General features: G+C 37.7%; 1 protein-coding gene across 7 annotated transcripts in view; it reads right to left on the bottom strand.

The window, feature by feature from the left end:
• Window positions 1-25,802, bottom strand: part of PTPN3 (protein tyrosine phosphatase non-receptor type 3) — a 199,818-nt gene that overhangs the window by 100,097 nt on the left and 73,919 nt on the right. For all 7 annotated transcript variants that reach the window (XM_030012301.2, XM_030012295.1, XM_030012296.1 and 4 more), the window contains exon 2: window positions 736-890. In XM_030012301.2, the coding sequence (XP_029868161.1) occupies window positions 736-873 (138 nt within the window). In that variant the 5' untranslated portion in view covers window positions 874-890. The remainder of the gene's footprint in view (window positions 1-735; window positions 891-25,802) is intronic.

Genomic DNA, 25,802 nt, shown 5'->3' with positions numbered 1-25,802 from the left:
ATACTTAAATTCATCCACAGTTTTTCTGCACGGTCAGATAATTCTACTGAAAATTGACTGAGGAGTGAAGATATTTCCTTTGTTTTCCTTTAAAAATGAACAAATACTTTTAATCAGTACTGAAGGGTATAAACCAAAATATTTACAGAATAAAATACAGCAAAAAAGTAGAGTATAAACCTCTGTTAGTCCCCTTTCCCTCCCTGCTCCCAGACAAAGAGACTACACTGAAGTACAAAAGACTGAACAGGACTGTCCTACTAAGCCATGATGTCTTCACTATTTACATCATCTTTGCACTTCAGAAAATATGTATTGACATCACTACAGGAATTTACAAGGCCTCCTCCTTTTAACACTACCAGTCCTGTGATGGGAGAAAAGGAGGAGCACATTCAAATTTGGGAGTTCCCTTTAAATATGAATTACTTATTCATAGCTGATAATGATCGCCAGATCTGTTTCTTCATCATTCCCATATCATACAGAAGACCTTTTTCCAGATACAATCTGCATGCCATGATTTTATGACATTTCTGTTGGTTGACTTTAAATAAAATTAAAATAGCACTTCATAAATCCATTTCATAATCAGTAATTCTGCAATTTGTAATGGCAAAGCTACATCTTCAACATCTTTTGGAAATCCCATGCCTCAGAGTCCCCACATTCAACCTTCTGCTTTCAAACAAATTTCTATGTATTAAAAAAAAAAAAGTAGTTCTTCAAACTTACATTGACTTTGAAGCTTTGTACTGAGCCATCCAAAAAGTGGACGTTACAGATTATCTCTGATCGGGTTTTCTCTTTTGGTAGTTCTGATGCTCGTATGTTATTTATCCTCCCACCTAAGGCTCGTAAACGGGAGTTCATAACTATTGCTGAATAACCTATAAAACAAAAATTATGTTTAATAACAGTTCTTATAATTCACTATGTTTCATCTATGTTTTTTCAGAGAAACCCACAACATCATGAAGATCTCATTACACCCCAAATACCTGTAGTAACAAATGCTTCTTATAGAAAAGAAAAAGTTGTAAAATTAGCATGCTGTACACAAGAACATAAATGCATATATAGCGGGGCTTCCCTGTTCTAAATGTGAACATTCTGAAGAGAATCACAGGTAACCCCTGCAATGTATACTTAGGCTAGGCAGGGGCCATTGCCTTAGTTTAAATCTGTAAAAAAACCCAAACAGCTACTCTAAAGCGGGAAGGCAATGTCAAGACGAGTTTTTATCATTTGTAACTAGTAAATCCCTTACCGCTTTATACATTTCCTACATATTTCTATATTTACCATACAAGATTGACTACAATAAACCAAATTGGTTTCCTCTCAACTGACAAAACAGTCTTGAGTTAATGCAGATCACGTTTTGTCAAATAGCATTTTGTTTCAGGAATATATACACAAACACCATATGTAAGGCAACCAGAATTAACATTAAAAGCATGTCAATATTTTACAACCTAGCATACATAAATTCATGAAGCCAGAAATTTATATCTGAGAAGAGCATCCCACAAAAAAAACCCCACCCTTTTGTTGGAGTTCGTTTTTTTTTTCTTTTTTTGGAAAAATCTTCATGAACACCAAAACTCTGAAAAGCAGTTTAAAATGAAAACAAGGAAACCCCCACCAAACAGAAAAAAGCCATTCATTGAAAAAAGAGATGAATTAAATACAGTCAAGCCTGTAAACATTTCAAGCCTCTCTTCACTGGATCAGTTTACCAATTAACATCACAGCACATAAAGCCAGTTGGCAAGCGAAGCAGAGGATAGTTTTCCAGGTTAATTACCATACCAATTACCAAATCATACCTCACTTAAAGGCTAGCTACAAAGAGACTTGCATAATATGAGTGTTTCCTAGACTGCTGGCCAAGCTAGACAGGACCAACGTCAGGACTGTTTTGCAATCTCCCCTTATTTGTGTATCTGCCTTAAAACGTAGGCTGGCTTTTCTTTTAAGCAGCTAAAGAAACTGAACAATTCAGAATAAAATCACTTAAAGTTCTGAAACATCATATCTACTCACACATCACTACAAAAAGCAAACGTGAAGCGCATGAAGAGCCATGAGATGGAAAATTGTATAGAGCAAAGGCAACAAAGCAGTGCAGTGATCCATCCTCATGTAACAATGCGTAATCTAGACTTAGAAGCAGCTATAACAATTCCCTTCTCACAGAAAACTCAGAAGTCAGACACACAAAAGCATTCAACAAGTACTCTCATACTTTTTTTGTCAGCCAATTGATAGTTTGCTATTTTATATTTTCTAAAATCAAAACTGTAATTTGCCAAGACTCGTTTATTTCACCAGCACATTTTGTTTTTTCCTAGGAGATCAGCAGTATTTTCCTATTCTTTCCCAAAGGTGTGGTTTTAGGGGTTTGTTTGCTTTGGCTTTTAGTTTTCTTTTGTTTTTAAAGGAGGGGAAAAAAAGAAGAGGTGATCTTTAGGTGAATTCTGAACAGTATTTCCATATAAACCACTATACAGCCCTACTGCTTTGAAATTGTTCTTGATATACAGTCTGCAGTTAATCACAGTATGTTAATTTTCTATTTTTTTTTTTTTTATTACCGAAAATGGGCTTTCTTATTCAGGAATAGTTGTTGCTAAATAAAACATGCAGTTATCTAATTATCAAGGAAAAACAAAAAGGTGAAGATAGATTACAACTGTACACAAAGCCTTCAATCTCACATTCTTTAATTTTCTAGCAGCTAAGTTTTAAACTATTTATTCAGCACTGTGTTCATCTTTTACCAAAAAGCCAGGTGACTACATGAATTATATTGCACAGTCTTTTCTCCCCTTTCCACCCTGAGAGGTCAAAAAAGAAACCTTTCACTTGCAGAAATAGCTCTCTACCCACTAGTCCACTGATGGGTAAAAGCAGAAAGTTACTCTTCGCTCTGGGCCAGCCACTAAATGAGAAAGAAGGGGTTTGGTAGCCAGATTCAAACTTTCGTCAGCCCAGTCTTCGGGACTCAGTCTGCATTGCGACACCTCACGCTCCTGGAGCTTACAGATTTCTCCACTGTTGGGAAAATGCTGTTTGACCCTTCTGCTCACACTCCCCAACCTTTCTCACTTGCCACCCCCAACGCTTCCTATCTTACACTTCCACCATTCCCTTTTTCCAAGTATTGTTCTACTTCACTTCCACCTTAGCCAGGCTTCAGCAGAGAGCAACGATCACAGGAGTCTCCAGCACTCAGCTCCTGATCTGCCAGGAGAAAACAAGAAAATCACGCTCAGCCCCTGCACTCCGAGTGCAGAGCTTGCTGCAGGATGAGCCATGCTTGGAGACCCTGTGGAAATTTTGATATGTAATCCTAATCACCCTCCAGAAGAGCAGTATTTTTTCAAGTGTTACAATATAGCTCTGTCTTGCTACTCACTTGTTCAAGCTTCAAATATAGAAGACGATAAAATAGCACCAATAACATTTATATATCTATATATCTACGTATATGTTTGCTAAGCAGAAAAAAAAAAAAAAAAACCCCAAAAAAACCCTCCAAAAACCCAAACTCTTTTATAACTGTGAAAAAATAAACCTGAATAAACAAATCAATGATTTTTATTTAACTTACTGTGCATAGCAGCACAAACAATTACAGGTCCATTTCATACCAAGGTCCCTCTCTGTAGAAAGCCTAGCATGTCACTGGGATAACCTAGCCCATACTTGAGGTAGATTTAGTAGGCTAAGTTTAATCTTCAGATTATGGTCGCCTATGTTTTTCATAACTTAAACCCCTAACATTTCTTCTCCTCTTATGTACCAATTTCTACATGAAATTCGACCATTGCCCCTGATAAACCATATTATACTCTCTAAACCCAAGCCCAGGTCTCCACTGAATGCTGTCAGCTAGACACAAGAGATGACAGGAATGTCACCCTAAAGCTGTCTGTGACAAGGATGAAATTCCATTTTGAAGTTTTTCCCAAAATAGCGAGAATTGTGGATGCTGTCAAAGAGAACGTACAATATGCATCGTTATTGCTGAACTTCCACATGTCCTCCAGCTCTTTTCTATCCCATAAACCTGCTAACAGTCTGTCTCCTAGCATCCATAGAAGCTATCCAAGAACTAACAGTAACACGTACTTGCATATTGCTGTTCCTTATAAAATCAGAGAGGTGCTCAGTTTTAGATTAAAGTTACAGTTGTTTTTTATGCTAGTTCTTCACAGTTACATTTATTTTCATATCTTCAGGTTATATGCTGGATGCCCCAACTGAAACAGTAATTTGGGAATCCATCACAAGAAATTCAAACCTGCTAGTGTTACCAATTTGCATTGAGTTCACAAATGAAACCTTGAAATTCCTTGATTTCTACAATTTTATGTAAAATCAAACCAGTAACACAGCCGGAGTTCACGGTTTCTGTTTACAGCATGCAAAGCGCCCCAGCTGATGCTGTCCTTGACGGAGCCAGCTGACCATGGAAACTGTGCCAAGGCCGGGATAAACGGCTGAGTGTTTGGACACCACAGCCATTAGTCAACTGGGGCTCAAACAGCCTCATCAAGCCCCAGGGAACTGCCACCAGCTGGGAGTCCCGAGCAGAGAAAGCCAGACTCTCTACTTCCCACCTACGTGGCCTTCAACGTTACTCTGCCAACGAACGGCAAGCTGCTGAAGGAGCTGGTTTACAGGTGTCACGCCACGGGCCTAAGCCATTTTGCGTGTCCCAGCTTAACGTGCCGTTCGCTCAGAAACTCTGTGAGGAAACACCACTGCAAATCCCTAGTCTAAAGGGCAGGGGAAGGAGAAAAGAAGAGAGGTGAGCAGCTGCGTTATTAGCGCCTGCTCTACTACTTTTCTTCCATATATGACCTGCGTTTAAATCTGTATTTTAAATAGGCCCAGATTACTGAAATGGCTGATCAACCCCAGTGCAACATAAAGGGGTACGTGGAAGCACATGAAGCAACCTGGGATGGCAACTGCTTTTGGGATAGGCAGAGGGTCACCGAGATCTCAGGCAAGACCTGATGCCGGCTCTAAACACCAGCGACCAGCCTCCAGCAACCAGGACCAGCCATTACATGCAAATCCCAGCTCCCGCTTTGTAGCCTCGAGCAGGAGGCTAATTCACAAAACAAACCAACAAAAAACCGTAAGACAAATTTGAACGTTATCAACAAGTGAATAGTTTAATAATTATTGCCCTTTCCCTAAAATAAACGTCTTGAATCCAGAAAGTTGAGAGTTATATTTTAATTAAAAAACAAACAAAACCACCCGCAAAACAGTTATTTTCACCCTGAGGTATAAAACAAACACATGAAATTCTATCCCATAATCAAACCATGCAACAGGCTTACAGGAGCAACAAATACAGCTACAGAAAGAAGTTAATGTTTTCCAAGTACATTAAACACATTTCTAGACAAGTTTGGTTATGCATGCCTTCTTCTACAATAACACTGCAGTCAAGCAGAACAAAAATAACATGTTTTCCTCATCTTTTATATCGAAGACTGACTTTTAAAAAGACTTTTTCCAAATCAGCATGTAATTTCTTTCCAACTCACTTAGGAATTGTTGGTGAAGAAACTTATGACCTGATTCTCAGTATAACTACCATTAATGTGTTTGTTACCAAGGAATTAAATCAAGTGCAGATTTGCTGAGTATATACTGAGGACCTTCTATATATAATCACACTGTATATAACTGAATAGTTTTTAAAAAAAAAAAAATCATTCATTACCACCATTTCATTGGGTAAATGGGGATATTTCTATTCCTGCAAGTGGGTGCATGCATGTTTTTTCTAGAAGGGGACTACTGCACTCTTAGAGTTCTCAGAGTTTCTTTATAGTCATGACTGAAAATATATAGTTCCATGTTGGGCTCTTGAAAATCATAAATAATGCAGAATCTGTGGGAATGTCATTTTTAAAAGGATAGTGCTTCTAACCCACTTTCATTGTCTGAGTAACCACTCCGACAAGGAAGGAAGGAAGCTGTAGTACTGAAGAAGAAGCTGTAGTACTAAAGACATGGCCAAGTCTTGTATGTCCTTTCAATAACAGTTACATTTTAGGGTTACCTGTTGCTTTATTTAAAAGATATGAAATAAAGTAAATAGGAATATAAAGAAGTATAACAAATTAAAAGTGTCTTTGTATCAATGTATAGCCCTAAGATGACCAACACAAATGCTCTTCAGCATGTAGTAGCTTTCCCTATTTGCTGGTTAAAATAATCTCCCAAATTATCATCAGAAAAAAACAACCCTAGTGAACCTGAAATTTTTGTAGTAATCTATATTCTGATCATTATTCCCATGTAGTTAAGAATTATTTACACACCTCAAAGCCATATCTATCATCAATGCATCTTAGTGAGCGTTAAATTATCCAGCCAGATTTTCCAAATATAAGTCTGAAGTTTAACTCAACACCTATGAAAACCAGCTTCTGTTTTCACCTTCTGTGGAGGAAATGCTTCATCTTTTCTACATTCCCAATGAGAAACTAGATGTGTCCCCATTAATATAAAATTCCACTCTAATATTTCACAGGAAAATCCCATGAGGTATTTAACCACAATACAATATTTGCAAGTTTCTATACAAATTACAGGGCATTACTAAAGCAACAACCAAAGTAAAAGACAAACTTCATTTTGAGCAATGTGTCCAGGTTATCACTTGCTCCGTATCTGTAGTTATTTCCCACAAACTTTTCCTGACATATTGATCATAAATTATATAGAAAGTAAATTTGGAAGCCAGAAGTATCACAACGTGATGAAACTTCGTATCACTTGGAAAAAATCAATTAAATTACAAAAATAGAACAAGCATGAAAGCCTTACAGCTTATGGTGTAAAAATACCTCCAAATTGAGATACAAAGAATAAAAGACCTCTTGCAGCATCTTCTTTCTTACAAGCAGAATAAAGGTTAACATCCATGCTGAAAGTTTGTGTGCTTGCAGACACACACACAACCTCCAAAGCAGTACTGCAAGTTTTCCAACCATTACTCTTAAGACAGACAGCAATATCATTATAATAGTAGCTCTTCAGCCCCAAATTAAAATCAACTTCAAAAAAATTAAGATTTTTCAATCTTAATTGAAAGATTCAGTTTTCCTATATTTGCTTCCACTGGCTAACATCTGTGATATATTCCAGCACAGTAAAATTATTTACCTGTCATATAAATAATGAGTAGGTCTAGCAAAGCATTCTGAGAACATTATCAGAAAGTGCATGAAAAAGGCTTCAGTCATTTTAGTTATCATGTTAAGTTTTCCAGAAAAACAGATCTTACAGGCAGAGATTCTTTACAGAAAATGAGTCCATTAAGAAAAAAAAAAATATAAGAATAGGCGTTTTAAAGTTATACCTTAAATACGTATGAAAATACCTGTATTAACATATATTCTTGTACATATTGCCAGCCCAATATTTACGAGAACTAGTGTAGAACAGAGTAAAGAAAAAAATTCTTCCATAGCAAAATATGATACCTCTTCTTCATCTGACAGTTCTTTATCCACAAATAAACCTTCAGGGTAGACCGTATATACGATGATATCTCTATTTGCTTATTTAGAATGTACTTGAAAGCATTTTAGTTTCAACCAAGGTAGTTAGGAGGAAAAATGCTTCGATTTAAAACCAAAAACCAAACCACAAGTAATTTTGAATACTCTTTCCTTTGCTAACCTCCACAAAATTGGAACCTAACTTTTTATTTTACTTTTAAAAGCCAGTAAGTGGACAAACTGGATTGTTCCTATGTCTAGAAATCACGAACCTACCTAATTCTCAGTAGTCATTGCCTCTAAGAAGAAAATCCAATATATACAGTTGAATAAATTAAAAAAATCCCCACACCACTACAAGAGGTTAGGTGCTTACTTAGCGCATAAGATTAAGTGCTTTGCAAGACTTCCCTGCACTTCATTTAGCTTTCCATTATAATATATCTCTGGTAAACTCATATTGTGAAGTGTGTTCAAGAGAAATCCAGGTATTTTGAACTCTGGATTCAGCAAGAGCACACATGAATGTCAAAGGTGGACTGGAGGAGGTAGGCAGGAGAGGAAATAAGCCGGAGTTTTAGTTCTAGCATTACACTGTATCTTGATTGACATGTCCCTAAGATCCCACTAAGCCAATAACACACTGAAGGTAATGCAAGCGCTGTGAGAAGCTGCAAATACCTGGTGCAGATAAACCATGCAGCACAGTAAGCCACCCACTCAATTCAATCCTGCTGCCTAGTACATACATATACTCATGCAGCTGGACTGGGGACAACACTTCTGTTGGAGACCATCCAGTCTTCCAAAGGGTGGCAGAGAGGGCCTTGATGACAGACTCAGTACTCTCAAAATACTGTATAGGTGTAACAGAAAAGGCTTTACTCTCTTCAGACCATTACTATACATTAATATTGGTTAAGTTAAAGAAAACAGACCTGCACTTAAAACAACAGAGTAACAACACTAAGTAAGTGAATCATCCTTGAAAAAAAGGAATAGTCATGTCAAATATTTGTTCTGTACACATATTTTATATATATATATTCATTCTGAGACAAGTTTTAGAGACAAAGGCTCTACTTCAACTTTTCTCAGTTTCTTCTTCCTCTTCCCCCTCCCCTTTTTTCAAAAGGTTTGCATACCAACAGTGCTTGCTGTTAAGACTGAAGAGGACACAGACTGGCTAGCAATAAAGCAGGACAGGATCCTATTACAGGCTAATAGAGATTATTTGGCCAAAATAGTGATTTTTTTACATAGTCATAGTCTTTGCATGTGGGGAAAAAAAGAATCATCCCAGCCTCTCAGCAACACGTTCGACAGCAAGACTGGTTATCTGAAAACCTAATCTTGAAATCAGATAACCTAAAGGTAATTAAATTCTAGAAGAGTTTACTGGTAGAAAAACAATACTGATCATCGATTTCAGTACTTGGGTTCTTAACATCCTTTAATCCAACTTCTAAGGAAAATACTTTGGTTGCATTCGCAAAGGATCAAACCAGATTGTATGAATGACCCTTCAAACTTCAAGGGTGTGAATCTGGTCATGCCAACTTCACTGATGCTACTTTACGTACATAGAATTAAACCATGCACCTAACTCATGGCAGGATCCAATGTGTCATCTTACACAGCATGAAGCATTACTGTTAGACCTTAGATACTGGATTAGCACTAGTACAGAGATACCATCTACTGCATGCAGAATGAGTGAGAGAAGAAAAACAAATGGGAGGAAAAAGCAACTGAAGTAATAACAGAGACCTGCTCCCTACACTGTTCAAGTACTATAAAATACAGATGAGAACAAAACACACTTGTAATGCTTTCTCATTTTCAGTAGTTTTTATTGCTCATGTAAGAGATCTTTATGATGTTTATTTTTATAAACCCATTTATAAAATAAACACCTTAAGCCAGCATGTTCAGGGCAGTAACAGCTCACTGCTCCATTTCCTGCACTGTGCCAATCGAAGAATTCAGGAACTCTACAGCTTCCTCTATCGCCTGCCTCAGCTTTAAACCACACCACGGCACAAAAGAAAACCATCTCACCGAAAAACGCAAGAGCTATCACTAATTTATTTCCTAAATAATGCCTTTTTGGGGCTACAAACAACATTGAGTGAACTCAATTCAGAAACTGCAGATTGAAAGTCAAAGTTCACCTTCCTCAGCTTGATAGTGTCTTATGTTAAGAACACTGAAGAGTGGAAGAACATGAAAAGCCAAGTCAAAGTGGAAGCTGAGCGTTGCAGTACCCAGCTACCAACATTTCCCATAAATAGTTCAGGATAGGCTGATGTATACGAAGGTACTTTTCTTTAAGACTAACTGCCATGTTGTAAAATCAAATAATCAAATACGAAGCTGTGTCCACACCTACAGTATTTGGGTAAGCAAATAATGCCATTAGTTTATATATAATAAATAATTTATGCCTTCAGATTTTCAAACCAAATAAGTAAGCATTCACCACTGAATTTTACAAAGACAAGCTACTAAAATATTCTGAAACCTCAGGTATCGAGTTAATTACCATAACAAAATTTAAATACAAAAAGACCTCATATTCCATTAGCAGGCAATAAACTGTATTTCATGAAACTATTGTATGACAGATGAGAACCATCATGTCAATTTTACTGCCAAGTAAAGTTCTGATAATTAAAGAGAATTTTAAATCATCTGCATTACAGATTCAGGAAGGGATGCAGAAAAACAAATAACCAAAAGCTCTCTATAAGGATTAAAACAGATATATCCAAACCATACTTTCAAAGGGGAAATTCTACTGGTTTACTATATCCATAGTATTATACTAGTCAAGCAGTCTAGAAACTACCTGTGCTACTTCTACTGATCTTAAAAACACAGAAAAAAACTTAAAGTAAAACAGTGATTATCCACACAGATGACACACTATCCACTAGGCTTGCAGGTCAATACTAATCTCTACCTCCTCTAGTGTAAAATAAATAAATAAATAGAAATTTCACTTTTGAGAAATCACAGTGACAAAACTTTGCTGAGAATGTCAGAAAAGCATCGAGTCACCGTATCATGTTCCCTACCTGAGACATGCTGTTTTCTGATAGAGGACAACAGTTCAAAGTTACTATCTGCAAGTTAAACGACTACTGATCTACACTGAAACGATGTTTCATTTGCTGATGCAGCATGATGGCCTATAAATAAAAAAATCATAGTATGCAGGTAATAATACCTCTTATGAGGCAACTCCTACAGGTGTGTTCAAAAAAAAAAAAAAAAGCTTTCAAAAAAAGCCTCTCCTCTTATCTCAACTGCATGTCCAAAGTAATTTTTTTTCTTATATATTAGCCAGTCCAATAAAAGATCTCTTTCTACAATATTTGCCTCTGATTAACACATTACATTTTTCATGTCAAAGCTACAGTTACCAAACATTTCATTCTTTTCAACAGGACTGATGTTATCACACCTCGCATTTCATCCTCTTTCTTTAGAGTAAAAGAAGTTTAAGATGTTTTTTAGAGCAGTAAAGAAGCAGTTCGTAGACAGAACAGAATAGAGACAGAACAGAGTATAGACTCAACACAAGGCTGTGAATCTAAGTGTCCATATTCTATTCCTGATGTTGTCACTAACAGCATTTTGTGAACAGGTCACTTCCCTCCTCTCCAAATTGAACAAGGATCATGACTGAAGTAATTGCCAAAGCTTAATTTTTAAAAACTTGGAAAAAGCAGGCAGCTTGCTGTAGGTAACTGGATCGTGAATAAAAAACTTAAGAACTTGTTGTTACAATGCTATCTACTTCCATAGCACGACTGAAGAGAGTTTCTATGAAAGAACCAAATGGAGCTTAAATCCGCCATCTCAAATAGATGCTGCCGGCAGCGGTGACTGATTTCCATTGCCAAGGGGGGAAGAGAAGGAGAACAAACACCTTAATCATGGCCGTCACAGTATTAATGCCACAGAAAGCTAACTCCACTTTTAAAGAAAATAGAAATTCCACTCAAATTTCACTGGTGCATTGTTGCAAAACCTGAGAAATAGCCTGAATTTACAGATGACTGAGGTTTCTTTCTTGTTGTGGGCACAGTTGAGTAGTGGATCAAGACTGTGAAATCTACCTGCCACTTGAAAAGGGGATGAAAAGCAAATAGAAAATATAGAGCAAGAGGAGTGAATTCAGAACGTCATACAGCACTATGCAAAGCCTGCACTAATGAAGTCGCCACCTTAGAATAATTTTGTGTTTTCAATTAAAGTCTACCTCGTCTAGACATTTAATCAATGAAATTGTGAAAAATTTGGAAGTGCTGGGATCTTCAGCTGCCTGAGGTTCATTTGAAGTATTCAGATATAAAATAAAGCCATTAGTAGTGATGTCTTCACAAGCTTACACACATGCAACATCAGGTCTCCCAACATCAAAACAAAACTGCATATTTGCCCATCATTACTGTTAAAGATTTCCAATATTGCCCATGCATTAGCTAAAACAGTTTTTATTGCTTTCACAAACCTCAGCAGCAGGCAAGCAACGGCTACCAAGACCAATGACAAAAGTTTTCTGCTGCAAATGGTACTCAGCTGACAAACTCAAACAGATTCTTAAGCAATTTTTAATTATATATGCTAGATTTGTGATCAGAACTCTTGATCCCATACAAGACAAAGCCAAATTAAAGTTTTGCACTGTCACCCACTGTTTTCCATTGATGGTTGTTACTCAGTCTGCTTCTCAACACAACATAGGACTGTGTGCCATTCAAACTTGGGAAGAAAAAGTTTCATCACTGGCAGAAAAAAAAAACCCAGTCCATATTTTATGCAAGAAAACTTTCCTGTTGGAGAAACATCCAGATGTCAGAAGAAAGCCTATCTTGTAAATTGTGTTAGTGAACACAAAACACTCTTTAGACGAGTTATCTTTCTGCACCCAGACTTTTCTTTCAGACCTTAAATTTTCAAACATGATGGAACTGTTTTCTATACATTCATGCTTCATCTATTTTATAATCCATGTTCTGCCATGAGCTTTTAAAATGTATTCTCTCAAGCATGACAGAGGACTTCCGCTATAAAGCTTACAGCCACAAAAGGTCCCCAAAGGGATCTGGAACAAAGCACTGGAAATCATGCAGTTAACCACAGAATACTATTGAAAAAGATAAAATGGTAGAATAACTTAACCACAGCAATTCTTCCTTTAAAAAAAAGGAGGCACACAATAGCAGTCAGAAAATTAAAAGTTATGTTATGAAGGGAACTTCAAACTGACAACTTAACTTCAAGCTATAAGGACAGAAAAAAATTTCTTTTAGACACTATAGTTGTATTCAATTTATCCTCCAGGACCATTCAAAACAACACAAGTTCAGAAGATCTTTAAGTCTCACAAAACTGATTTGTTTGAAGGAATTACACAAAGTTCTACCTCTCTAACTACAGGAAAGAACTTGAAAATGTGTTGCAAAAGTCTTGCAACTCAGAGCCAGAACCTAAACAACATGATGAAATTAAAACACCTCCTGATACTTTGATCATAACTGTTACATATTCAGATTAGCAAAACTGAAGGGGTTCATGTATGAAGATTATTTGCCATGTGAGGGAACCAGGGGAGAACTTCTCCAGAAAGTTTACAAATGTGGTGATTTGCAAGTCTTCAAGAAGAAAAAGCAAATAGACACTGAGAAAAGCCAGCCTGCAAACATCTGCACTTTGTAAACAACTGTCATGGAAGAACGGTTTTCTGCTATTCTTTCCTCTTTATCTTCATCTCATCTTACTCCCCATTTATGACTGGCTGACAAATTTATATCTTAAGCTTACCAAAGAACACCTTTTTTTTCTTCCCCCTTCGGTTTATTGCAGAGACTTCAAAACATCTATGATCACACCAATTTGTTATCTTCCATCTAATAAGATCAAACTGTTTGCCAGGACCTGCAGCGGCACTGACTGCACATAGCTTTTGCACAAGTCCTTCTCCTGCATGAAGAGATTAGGTAAACAAAAAAAGAGCAACACTGCCACCCAAAATGGCTAGCCTTTTTTCCAATCCCTGCACATGCTTGGGTGTCCTCACTTTAAAAGAAGAAAGCAATTCCTACACACAGTGAAGAAAAAAATAGAGTAAACTTAGGACAGGACATGTCCTAGCTTGCAAACAATCTGTGCTTTCTGTTTTTCCATGAGCATTTAAACAGTGTATGCTTTAGACCAGCAAAATCTAAACGTTTACATCTTTACATCCCTGTTAGGCAATTTTTTCATCACCCTACAACATTAACACGCACCTACTGACCGCAGCATACCGCACCACAAGGAAACCACTCTGAAAAACATTCATCTAAAATAGATACTCCCGTGTCTTCCCTCCATCGCAAACGCAGTGATCTTTTGGTCAGCTCCTCCCTTTCAACAAATTAATTCACTTAAGCCCCAAAATAGTTAAAAAGCAGCCGCTTTTTTTGCATGCTGTCAGCATGCAACGTGGTTTTGGTGCCAAGCTTAGCCACAAGCTGCCAGCTGGCCGGGCAGCCGGGTCCCAGGCAGCACGGAACACTTCCCTGGACCCGGGCAGGCAGAGAACCCTTCCACCATCTCAGGGTGGGCAAGAACATTAGGCCAACTTTTAGGCAAATACCTTCTAAATCTTCTGCCGTGAAGCTACCAAAATGATACACTTATTTTTCTCAGTTATGTGCACTTTAATTCACGGTGCTGGCAAAGTGATAAGTCTGCCTGTTCCAGTGGCTACAACTGATGTGGACAGGCTCAGGCTCTGTTCTGACAGCTGGCGGCCAACTCCAAATCAAGCGGAACATACTGGGAACCTGGAAACCTGAGGCCAGTGAAGGGGATGCCCATGAGAAGGCCGAGGGAAGGTGGCTTGCATTCACAGTGAGCAGGAACCATGCAAGCCACGACTGGAGTTTGGGGGAAGTAAAACGGAGCAGGGTAGAGTGGGATTTTTGGAAGGGTGACTTGGTAAAGAGCTGCTTGCTCAACTCCTTTGGGTTTGTTATTTTGTTTTGGTTTAGGTTTTTTTGGCGTTTTCTTGGGTTGGTTGTTGTCTCTTCAACTCTCCTACTGACATATAGTGCCTTCACAAGTAATTCAAGCCCACTTAGGTGGTTTTTGTTAATTTTTAACACAGCTATCCAACAAACGAGCATTTATAACAATGCTTCCTGTTGCTATCTGAAGTAACGCAAGTCTCTTGAACGTTGTATTTACAAGCTTGCTAAAGCTCCCATGAACAGCCAGCCTCACAATTTACAGAATTAAACAACCTCCTTGTTTGAGAATGCATCTCTATTATCCACTATATAGCAACTGCTGCTATTTTTCAGAGTTTAAAACTTGGGGGCTAGTTTAGTTTTTACATTTCAAATCACTTAATACACGAGACAAGGCCAGGCATTTTTAAACACACACAAACCAAAGTTTGCCAAGTAGATCTGACATTCCCCAATCCTTCCTATTTCAGCTTTTGTATTCCTGGCTGGCAGGTAGAATACGTATCTACTTCCTGCAAAGCAATCTTAGCATGCTGTGGCAACCGATTACAGAGGAATGCAGGCACTAGGCCAGCATTGGTGGTTTATACTGAAACAAGCAAAAAAGGGAAAGCTTTGCTTACAGTGCTGAGATCCGGTATCTCTCTCCCGGTTACCCCACCATTAGGCGCTTTCGCATGGCAGTGATAATGAGGAATGCCTCCCAACAGGCAAATTCCTCCAACTTAAAGTGGGAAGGCTGGGACAGGCAAAGAGGGAGTTGACTGCAGCACCTTATCAGGTCAGAGCTATGATCACAGAACAGTTGGACTGAGAAATAGGACAGAAGTCCACAACCACTAATGCTTTCTTTGCTTAGTGTTTCTTTCACAACCCTGCTATAGACCAAAACTATATTTTAAAGGAAAGGCATCAAAACAAGGACTGCTTGAAAACACAATACTGTGTTTCTGGTTTTGCTTAAGACTAGTCAATTGACCAAAAGCAAGCAATACAGCAAATCAATAAACAAAACAGCTCATTTCCCTGGAAAGAACTGATTGTCATGAGAGCTTTAAAGGAGAAATTAATTTGAAATCAATTCTTCAAACAATGTCGTCAAGCTTATTTTACCTCATTAACTGAATAAAGGAGATTAACAACTTGATTTTGGAAGCTATTAGCTAAACCTTTATATAGATTTCTAATATTTAAGCTTATGCTATGATCAGTAACAAAGGTAATGACCCCTATTCCAGATTGCCTACCCTAAATTACACCTGTGTAAAAATACTCAGCTTAGCTTATTTAATCTTAATTGTTTTCCTGGTGCAAAATGTACCTTGTCATGACCAGGTAAGTGGTCTGCTTGCCCACAAGAGCTTTCTGAATATGACATCAATATTTACACATGCTGAATGCACTCAACCCCCACCTGATCTTTGGAATCAAAGTACAAATTCTGGCCTATGCCACATACACTTTCCTACCATTAATAAAACCTAGAATTTCACCTAAACAAGTTTGTCCCTTTCAAAAACAGGGTGGGGATTCAACTTCAGCATGTAACGGGAATTAACTGCCAAATCTAGCCAAAACTTCACCGAAATTGATAAGCAAGGTATCTAACCTTCAACCAGGGTAAATTCATGCAGTAGTACAGTCCCCCTTTTGAAGCAATATGACAAGAACAGGAATCCTTTCAAAGTAAAGGCAACTTGCAAGACTAGACAGAATAAGTGGTAGAACAGTTTTGTTGGGGACTGAATGCAACAACAGGCTGGTTGCCTACTCTGAGCCAGCAAATGCAAAGCAGCCAAAGAGAAACTCAGCGGCATGCTTGAAAGGGAAGTCTAAGAGAACTTCATAGCAGAGCTATGGCTGGGAAGCAGTTCAAAACCTTGAGAAAAAAAAAAAAAAAAAACCAACCTACAAAAGGAACGCCTCCTGGTTTAATTCTTATTGTGTTTACGAAGAAAGGGCTTCCCTTTCCATAAATTTCCAAATCATTATATCAGATGATGTTCAAATGAAAAAATAAATCAGAACCGATAAGGCTAATTTAATCAATGATTAGTGCAGGCTCTGAAGAGTATAAGGAGTTTCAAGTAGAATAAGTAGAGGATCAGACATGAAAACAAGTACTGGATGAATAAAAGCATAACAGGATAGGTTGGAACAAAGCAAACAGTAACGAGTATGACAGCAATGCAGAAGTGGAGGAAGAAGAAATTAGATATGATAGTGGAAGGGACTTATCTGGTACCTTTAAAATAATGAATAAAGTTCGTTCCTAAGGAACTAGATCAGAGCCAGGGGAAAAAAAAAAAAAAAAAAAAAAGAGAGATTTAGGATGGGTGATGTTCTCATTTGTACAAAACTCCTACTAGCACCATTAAAAAAAAAAAGTGAAGGTTTAGACCATCAATTACTCTGAAATACAAGACACGTTTGGGGTGGGGTTTTTTTGTTGGGGCTTTGGCATTTGTTAGGGTTTTTTTTTAAATACTCTTTGAAATTTCAGCATCTTTTGTGGGTTTCCCTTCATAAATATTAGATAGTATGATTTCATGCTGAGCCTGAAACGTTTCCTTGACAGCACTGCTTTTTAGTCCTAGTCAATCCCAAACAAAGTTATCTGCACAGTTGGGTAAGGATTCAGATGCATCTCATTCAACTGTTTGGCCTTCTCTTACTGCTGAATTTGTCCTCTTTTTATCCAACATTACTCAAATACATAGTGTACAGACAGCTGACTAACACTGACCACATGCACCTTACCTTCTGTGCCAGACATGCACTACTACACTTAAATACAGATCTTAACTTCTTGTTTTCCAAACAGATAAAGGTTTGACCTGCTGAAGTATAAAATATTTTGTCAGCATTCACTTTTAATGCTTCCAGACCAATTCCTCAGCTCCACTCTGTTACCATCCCCAGAAAGATGAAGAGGAAGGAAAGAAAAGAGAAGGAGACGAAAACCTCAGAAGAACAAAGATGACATCTCTGTCTGGCAGCATCATCACAACCATCATCACAGACCATACTAATTACTTTCTTCCACCCCAAGCCTCCAACCATATTTCAGTATACAACAGTTTAGCAAACTATTTTCCTCCTACCTCCAAGGACTTTATGTTCAATCACCAATATTAAAACATTAAGGAAAAAAAATGGCAATATTGTCAAAGACATACAAAATTAAACTAGTACACTGTAGCGTAGTAAGCTTGTAAGAAAGGTGTAGATGTGTGGACTATGTGCATTCTTACTTGGGTAGGTTAAATCAGAGGAATCGTACTGTAATTTGCTCCATAAGAAAAACAATATTAATTTAACTGTTTTGATTAATTAATCAAATATTTGGAAGGCAAAGAGCAGGACATCAAAACAGGTGAAGTAAAGTTAAGTCCTTATGAGGCTGTAGCACCTTTTCCTAAATTTATGAGTCCAGCTACGACTGAATAAGTTTATTCCAGTTCCCTCTTCATCAACTTTACTGTTACCAAGTCTAAGAAATTTAGTATTAAAATACAACTCTCATTACAAATGCAGTAAAGAAAGGATTAAAAATGTTTATGAGCAAAGGAGTCATGTATCTTCTGGAATAATACTGAAAGCCAAAATAAAGGAAATTAAAGGAAGAAGATAAAAATTAATTTTGGTTTATTACAGCCAACTAAGATATCATTTGAAGCATTACTTAAGAGCCAAAAAAAAAACCCACTCAAAAAACCAAAACCCCACCAAACCCAAAACCAAACCAAAAAAACCTGCATCTGTTTCTGGGTAAAACACACCTTTTTCAAAAACTCAAACCACAGGGCACTTTCCTCTGGTTTCCAGCCATGCACACCTCCAAAATTGGACCACAAACTAGGCTCTAAAGCTGAGTTTGGAAGCAATTCCCAGCCTTGCTGGGTCTCCCCCCACTCCCCGAAGAGAGCGGCTCCAGGGTCCCAAACCCCAGCACACCCCTGCCCACGCCGTCAAACCGTGCCACGCTGCCGCCGCTAAAACCAAACGCGGACATTCAAGCAACTCGTTAACCACACGGCTAGAATTCCCCACCAGCGCACAAGAAGCAGGTTCTCAAACAACGGCAAGAGATGGTGTTTCCAGAGCACCCGCGAGGTGTGCTAACGCAGGAGGTTTGCAGCCTCGTTGCCAAGAACAAACCCCAGGAGAATCCTGGGGGCTGCCTGCCTGGAGAAAATGGACTCATGACCAGTAGTGGGCATTTAAAACCACCAACTGCTTTATTTTAGGGCTAATCCATTTGAGGACCTTTTCCCTCCTTTCCTTCCTGCCCCGCCAAGGGAAGCCATCACCAAAATTACTATATTTGTAATTGTGCAAACAGTAGTTAATTATAAATCTAGCAATCAATACAGAAAGATGACAGCACGCCAGTGCCTGAAGCAGTGCTATCTGTTTGAACACGGTCTGTGATGGCTGCAATTATGCTAAGGAGTCAGGGAATAGTAAGAAACATCTACATCAAACATCTCTTCTTGCAGACAAGCACAATGGAAACACCTTGCTCCCCACTTCAAGAACAGGTCCTAAAGTGGTAAGGTGCTAGGGGAAAAAAAAAAGGTATGGTTGATCTAAACACAGGGGAAAATAAAGATATCAAACAATAAAAGAAAAAAATAAAATCAACAGCAACAACACAGGAGGTAAAAAAATAGAAAGTTTTTACTTAAGAGAAATGCTGACCTTGTAACAGTTTTTTCCCTGCTGAAATGCTTTTACTAAGACAATTGCCACAGTTTCCCATTAAGGGGGGGGGGGGGGGGGGGGGAGGAGAGCCTAAGAGCAACAGCCAAATTCAGAGGTAAGGGAGAAGTAGTCATTATAAAACAGGCTTATTAAGTATATCCATATATATGTATTCAGCTTTGATTGCAAGATATCCAAATAGTTTGATTGAAACAGTATCCAAAAGTTGCTAAACAAACTCAACCCAAATTATAACTTAGCCAAGTAGTCCCTACACTGAATTTTACATGCGTGTCAGTCACAGGTTAACACATAAGGTTTTGAATATTTAAGTATTTTTTTCCATGAAGTAGCTTACAGGACTTTGTTATCTCCAGTAAGAAATACTTAAGTTCAATTCTGAAATTCAGGTCTAAATTTTTAGGTTTTCTGCTGCATTGTACACATTTCATGTATTATACATTCAGACATCACCATGCTAATACAGATCTTAGGATTATTTCCTAACCCAGTGCACAGCAGAATTTCCTTGGCAAAATTTGAAAGGCTAGTTAGCATGGTGTTACAAAGAATGTCAAAAGAGTACACTGACTTTTGAATGATTTCTACAATGAACTGCTGGGACAAAACCAAAAAGACTTGCTGCAGGAAGCCCAACCACTACAGCTGGTCATTTTGGAAGAAACAAAACAGAAAAAAAACAACCAAACAAACAAACAGGATTTGTCTACCTCAAAGTGTCTTGAAACATATACATCTCCACTATTTATAAATTTGTCCTAACATGCTCAATTTGTTCTGCAACAAATATATATCAATATGTATATTATGTGTCTATATATACACACAGAGCCATAAAATCATCTTCATTCAGGCGTTCATCATTTACATATCACAAATAATAAACCAAAAAAAGGGTATTTGGTACTACTAGTCAAATGCTTTCTGATTATACTTGAAACTAGGTTTTTAAACACTACTCTAGCAGCATGGTGTGCATCAAGCAGAATCCTACAGGAGGCAACTTGACTGAGAGCTCTTTCCTCATTTTAGACTGCTGCCATATAAATAAAAATAACTGAGTATCAGTATTATAGTGGTTTCTCTAACATAGAACAACAGTGTCAACTCCTTTAATAAGGGTATCGTTGTGTGGTGGTAAAATTTTGCATTGGTGGACTGACTTACCTCCGACATTTATTTTTCAGTGGAATAAAAAATTATTACTTTAACAAGATTAATGTTATTTTCACACAGCCATCACCAATATTTTAGAAAAACATGGCTATATATGACCTAGATCATAGAAAAATCTAGGTTGAAAGGGATCTCTGGAGATCATCTGGTCTAACTGTTTTTGAAAACAGGGCTTTAAAATAGATTTTCCAAGGTCCCATCAGGTCAAACCTTGAATATATCCAGCAAGAAAGACTCCACCACTTCTCTAGGCAACCTATTGGAGGGTTTAATAGTTCTCAAGGGAAAGATTTTTTTTTTTGCCTTATATCTAGGCCTCTAATTTAAAAACAAACAAATAACCAAACAAAAAAAACCCAAAACCAAACAACAACAACAAAAAAAACCCACACAAAAACACAAACAAACAAAACAACACAAACCCCCTCCAAATAAAAGGAGGAATAAACAGGTAGTTTAGTACACTAACAATTTCCTCCTCAAATTTCAACATACTAACCTAACGTATCCCATTGTCCAATAATATAGTTTAAGCATGAAGTGAAGACTGAAATCTCTGTATTGCAGAAATTATCCAACACTGGACAACTGTCATGTCTTAACACTAGCAATGCAGCAGGAACTGACAGGCATTAGAAGTTAACATCTGCAGAGTATTTATTTCAAGTCACTACAGTTTATAATATATGTAACTGCTCAAGTTATTTATTTATTATTGAGTAATTTGGTAACACATCAGTGATCCCTTTTGGTGGCTGCCTCTGGCACCATTCACTGTCCTACTGAGTTGCATAGGCACATCAGGATGCCTCTGAAGTTGTACGTACTACTACTCTCATCTCCTATGCTGCTAGATTGCCACTTCTCCAAGCCTGAGCTCTTCCTCTCTTCTGCTCCCACAGCCCAAGCCTTCAAGTCCCACACATGCTTCCGTACTGCCAGTCCCCTCTCTTGTCTTGCCCAGCCATTAGTCAGAGGATGTAGAGTGAAGCAACATAGGTAGCGGTTGAACCCAAGTCAAGCACCTGCTTGCTCATTAGCCTGTGGGCAAACCAACATATATACTTGCTGAGCCTCACACTGAAGCCCTATCCTTAGGGCAGGCACTAACCTTTTTATATAATTCCCAGCTTAATGTCTTTAAGACATCTCAATTTATTCTTTTTAATATAAAATACGTTGAAACTAACCAACAGAGTCAGACATTACTGGAGTAGGGATGGACAACCAGTATGCTCTTTAGTCAACAAAACAGGCTCGGGAGTTGAACGTTCATTTGATTCATGTTGTTTTAGGTCACCTGACAGCACATCAAAGTTAAAAGTACTGAAGAAACAGAAACTTTCACCTTGTTTACTTGTTACACATCAACAGCCAAAAGGGATCTCAACAGATGGAAAGGAAGGACACTAATAAAGCCAGACTTGTCACGCTGTCGGACCTTATCTGCTGGCAAGAGGCACAGTCGCCTATTGCCTTGAAGTTGCCATCTAATCAATCCAGTAAAACAGGCTTTTTGGTTTTTTTTATTACCCACGTTAAGAGTTCAACTTTGCCTTATAAGGTACAGCAAATGGTTGTAAAGCCAGTTTTTCTCCTCACTGCCAGAAAGAAAAGCAAACGAGCTTCAATGAACCGTGCGAGCCATCTCTAACCAAGAAAGGCCGTTACACAATTTTGGGTGTGTGCACCTGGCAGCTGAGGACCATCGATACGCACAGGACTGACCCTGTGCTGCAACCATCCACACAACCGAGATGACACCTACGGGAACACTGTCTTCAGAGCTCCTGTAGTGTTTGGCCTACAATCTACTTCTGTAGAGAAAGTTGTAAGGATAAGCATGTTATTGATTAATTATTAATACTTGGGCTTAAAAGTAATTTTACTTAAGTAGTAGAGGGGATAAAACCAAGTTTGGCATTTAAGTTAATGTGTTCTGTTTACAAATATTTGGGGGATGGGAGGCGGAGGGAAAAACAGAGGACACACACAAAAAAAAAAAGCTACTTTTGCCTTTGGTAAATGAGGTGATAAAAGCGCTACAGTGTCGGGCACTTGGTAGACTAAGCAACATGCAGATTTATTGTCTTCATAAAAGCTTAACACAGCTTGTATTTGTCTTCGGCTGCTTGCTTTGACACCCAAAAGAGAAATTTTAAACCAGTTCTCTTATAGTGAGAAAGATTTACTTCCTGGGTAGTTAGAAAAAAACAAATACAGATGACCCTAGCACACAACATGACACTACTCCAAGTCAGTCAAACAGCACACTCTGGTTAACAAGTAACAGAGTTTGTAACTGATAATAGTAACAAAATCGCTTGCTTTTGAGAGTACATGATGACAGAGCTAACTTTAGACCCCAGTACATCAGATTGTAGAGGCTCACTTGTTAAGACTGCAGTTCAATTCATTAATTAATCTCAGCAGATGCTATTGGAAAAGTATGTTATCCATCAAAACTCCTTTTAATAAAGGGTCAGAGTCCTCCTTCACAATCTAAGGAAAATGGGTAACACGTTACGAGTAAGCTTGGTTTCCTACATAAAAAGATAACAACATCTCTTAATCATTTTGCTCCAAGAGGATGTTGTATTTTTTGAAGAAACATTATTTATATCATGTTTTCAGAATCAAGAATTCAACACAAATAACAGGAAGTTATTCTAGTGATGAATTACCTTTATTACTAGGTCTATTCTGAATGTACCCAGCTTCATATTCCACTGAATCATGCTGTTTGATTGCCACAAAACCTTTGATTGCTCACAAGTCAGATATATCTGTTTAGAAACCAAGTACAGTTAGATAAGTGACACTTACTGTAAAACCAAATGTACCGCTATCTCAGGATCTGAAGCCAATATAATCAGCTCAATATAAATTAACATGTAATAAACAGGGTTTACCAATTTACCACAGATTTTAAACAACTCTAATTGTGTTCTGTTCATATTGATAAGGAGAAATAACTAATTTTACATTACAGAACAGAGTTAAGCGTAGTACTTCTACCACATCAAAATGCAAGAATTTCACAATTAATAAAAGCAAAAAAAAAAAAAAAAAAAAAAAATCCCGCAATGAAAGAGGCAGGAATGTGTTTCAGCAGCCAGGCCACAGTGCAAACCTGGAGCAGGGCTTCCAGCGGTTTTGCTCTAAAGTCAGGTAACAAAACAAGTAATCAGTGGAAAGAGGCAACAAACTTCTTCCTAGAATGCTCAGTGAAACACTTGGATAGAAAAGAGCAAACAAAGAGTCTCCCATCTTTAGCTAAGGAGTTAGAAATCAAGTGTGTAAATTCACCTTCACATTATGTAATATATGCATAAGAAATTAAAACTCTAAGGAAATGGGGGAAAAGTATTCAAAGCACTGTATTTGCACTTGAGCATTTACCAAATATGTGAAGCTTGTGTCAAAAGGGTAATATCACATAGCCCTCCCTTACTAGTAAGCACATAGTTTCACTACAACAAGATGTCAAAGATCCTATGCTGAACGCAACTGCATATTTGTAAATAGCCAGTTGGGGTGTCAACGTGGTGCTGAATTATTGTATAGTAATGTACCAGAAAAGCACATGCTATTAATAAAAGTTGTCTGTTACCATTACACTGGTGGAGAGGTGTTTGTTTCACACTTAGAAAAAAATGTGATGTTGCAAGCCTATGCATTCAGCTACAACAAAAGTATGACGCTCCCTATTCATTCCAGGGAGATACTACCTGATATACACAGTAGACTGGCTAGGTGCAGAATGCTGGTAGGCAATTAAGTGCTTCTTAATTGAATAGTAACAGCATGCTCACATGCGCCATCAGTTATTTGGTACCTTTGGTCAAAGGTACCGCATATCAGGACAGAATAAATGAAAAGTTTATTAGTTTTCAGACAAATATTTAAAGTCATATCTGCTCAGAAAAGGCGTAAGACAAAAGAAAACACAACCTTTCCCATTATTAAACACTGAATCACTTCCTAGTTACCAAAAAAACACTGTGTTCCCCTTAATCCTGGAGTCTTATCAGCTCCCAGGTGCCAAATCCCCAGCTTCCTTCAGATAGATATCTTTTTCTCCAGGTGTGCATTTTCAATATGAATAGGAAACATACATAACCAAAACTGGAAAATTAACTTAAAAACCACTGAATTTAATGAAAGGAAAGCTACAATTAAGACAGCTGCTTTACTACAAGAATATTGCTAGGGAGTTCTGAAATCTGTCAGGGATTTTTGGTCTCTTGCCACATCAGTAGTGTGCCCTGACTGGTGCGGTCCCACAGACTCTCCCTCAGCTTATGAAACCTTCTGGCAACTACTTCAAAGAACAACTGTGTTGCTAAAGTCAAACAAATCTGAAAGCAAGAAGAATCAGTTGCTGAAGGTTTGTTGTTTTTTTTAATTAAAAAACCTCCACCATGGCTGCAAATATAAAAAACCCCACACTTGTATGCAGTCTTATTAAAAGCTACTGTTAATATACGTGAAGTACAGTATCACAAGAATTTTCACAGTTGAAGAGTTGCCCAATATTCACAAATCTGAATTTACTCAGTGACACCTCAAACTGCTTATTACTTTCAGAGTAAAATGGAAAGTATTGATTATGCCACCAATTGTTTCCACAATTATAAATTGTAAAAAAATAATTTATAATTATATCACTGGCTTTCAACACTGTAACAGCTATCAAATGCTGCTTATGTCCACAAGCAGCCTAAGCTGTGTTGTTCTACTATTGCTTTTTTAAAATTATTTTATTAAATACATGGACAATTTAAGTTTTTAACCAGGTATTCAAACTCAGAGATGACTAAATTCTTAGCAACTTTTTCAGATGTCACACAAAACAAATTATATTTACAGAAACATGCTTTGAAGGGAAAAAAGTTTATGGTCCTTAATACGATAGGATCTTTCTGTAAAAAGATTCCCAAAAGACATGATCTCTTTTCAAACTAATCCTAGATAGAATAACACACAAGATGATTTTGAGAGTAGCTTATGCTCTACCCAAACTAAAGTTCACCAATGAGTTTCCATCAAGTGAAAATTGTGACACTATTTTTACCAGGCATCTGAGAAAGCCATAGTTGAAGGTCGCAATGGGCAGAAGAGAGACCAAAATTGCAGCTGGGCTTACTGTATCATTCAAGTTAACAGAAGGACGGTTCTAATAAATAATTGTATTGATTCATGAATGAATTGAGAGAATGAAGATTTAAAACTAAGTTAGGCATTCGCAAGGGTGGAGATCTTCATCAAACAACAGTAGTCCAGAGAGTACCGTGTGAAAGAGCAAACTATCAGAGTTCAAGAA

This window comes from Aquila chrysaetos, chromosome 4, assembly GCF_900496995.4.
Source record: "Aquila chrysaetos chrysaetos chromosome 4, bAquChr1.4, whole genome shotgun sequence".
NCBI lineage: Eukaryota > Metazoa > Chordata > Aves > Accipitriformes > Accipitridae > Aquila > Aquila chrysaetos.
Note: the sequence above shows the minus strand (reverse complement) of the source record. Positions and strands in the feature narration are given on the sequence as shown.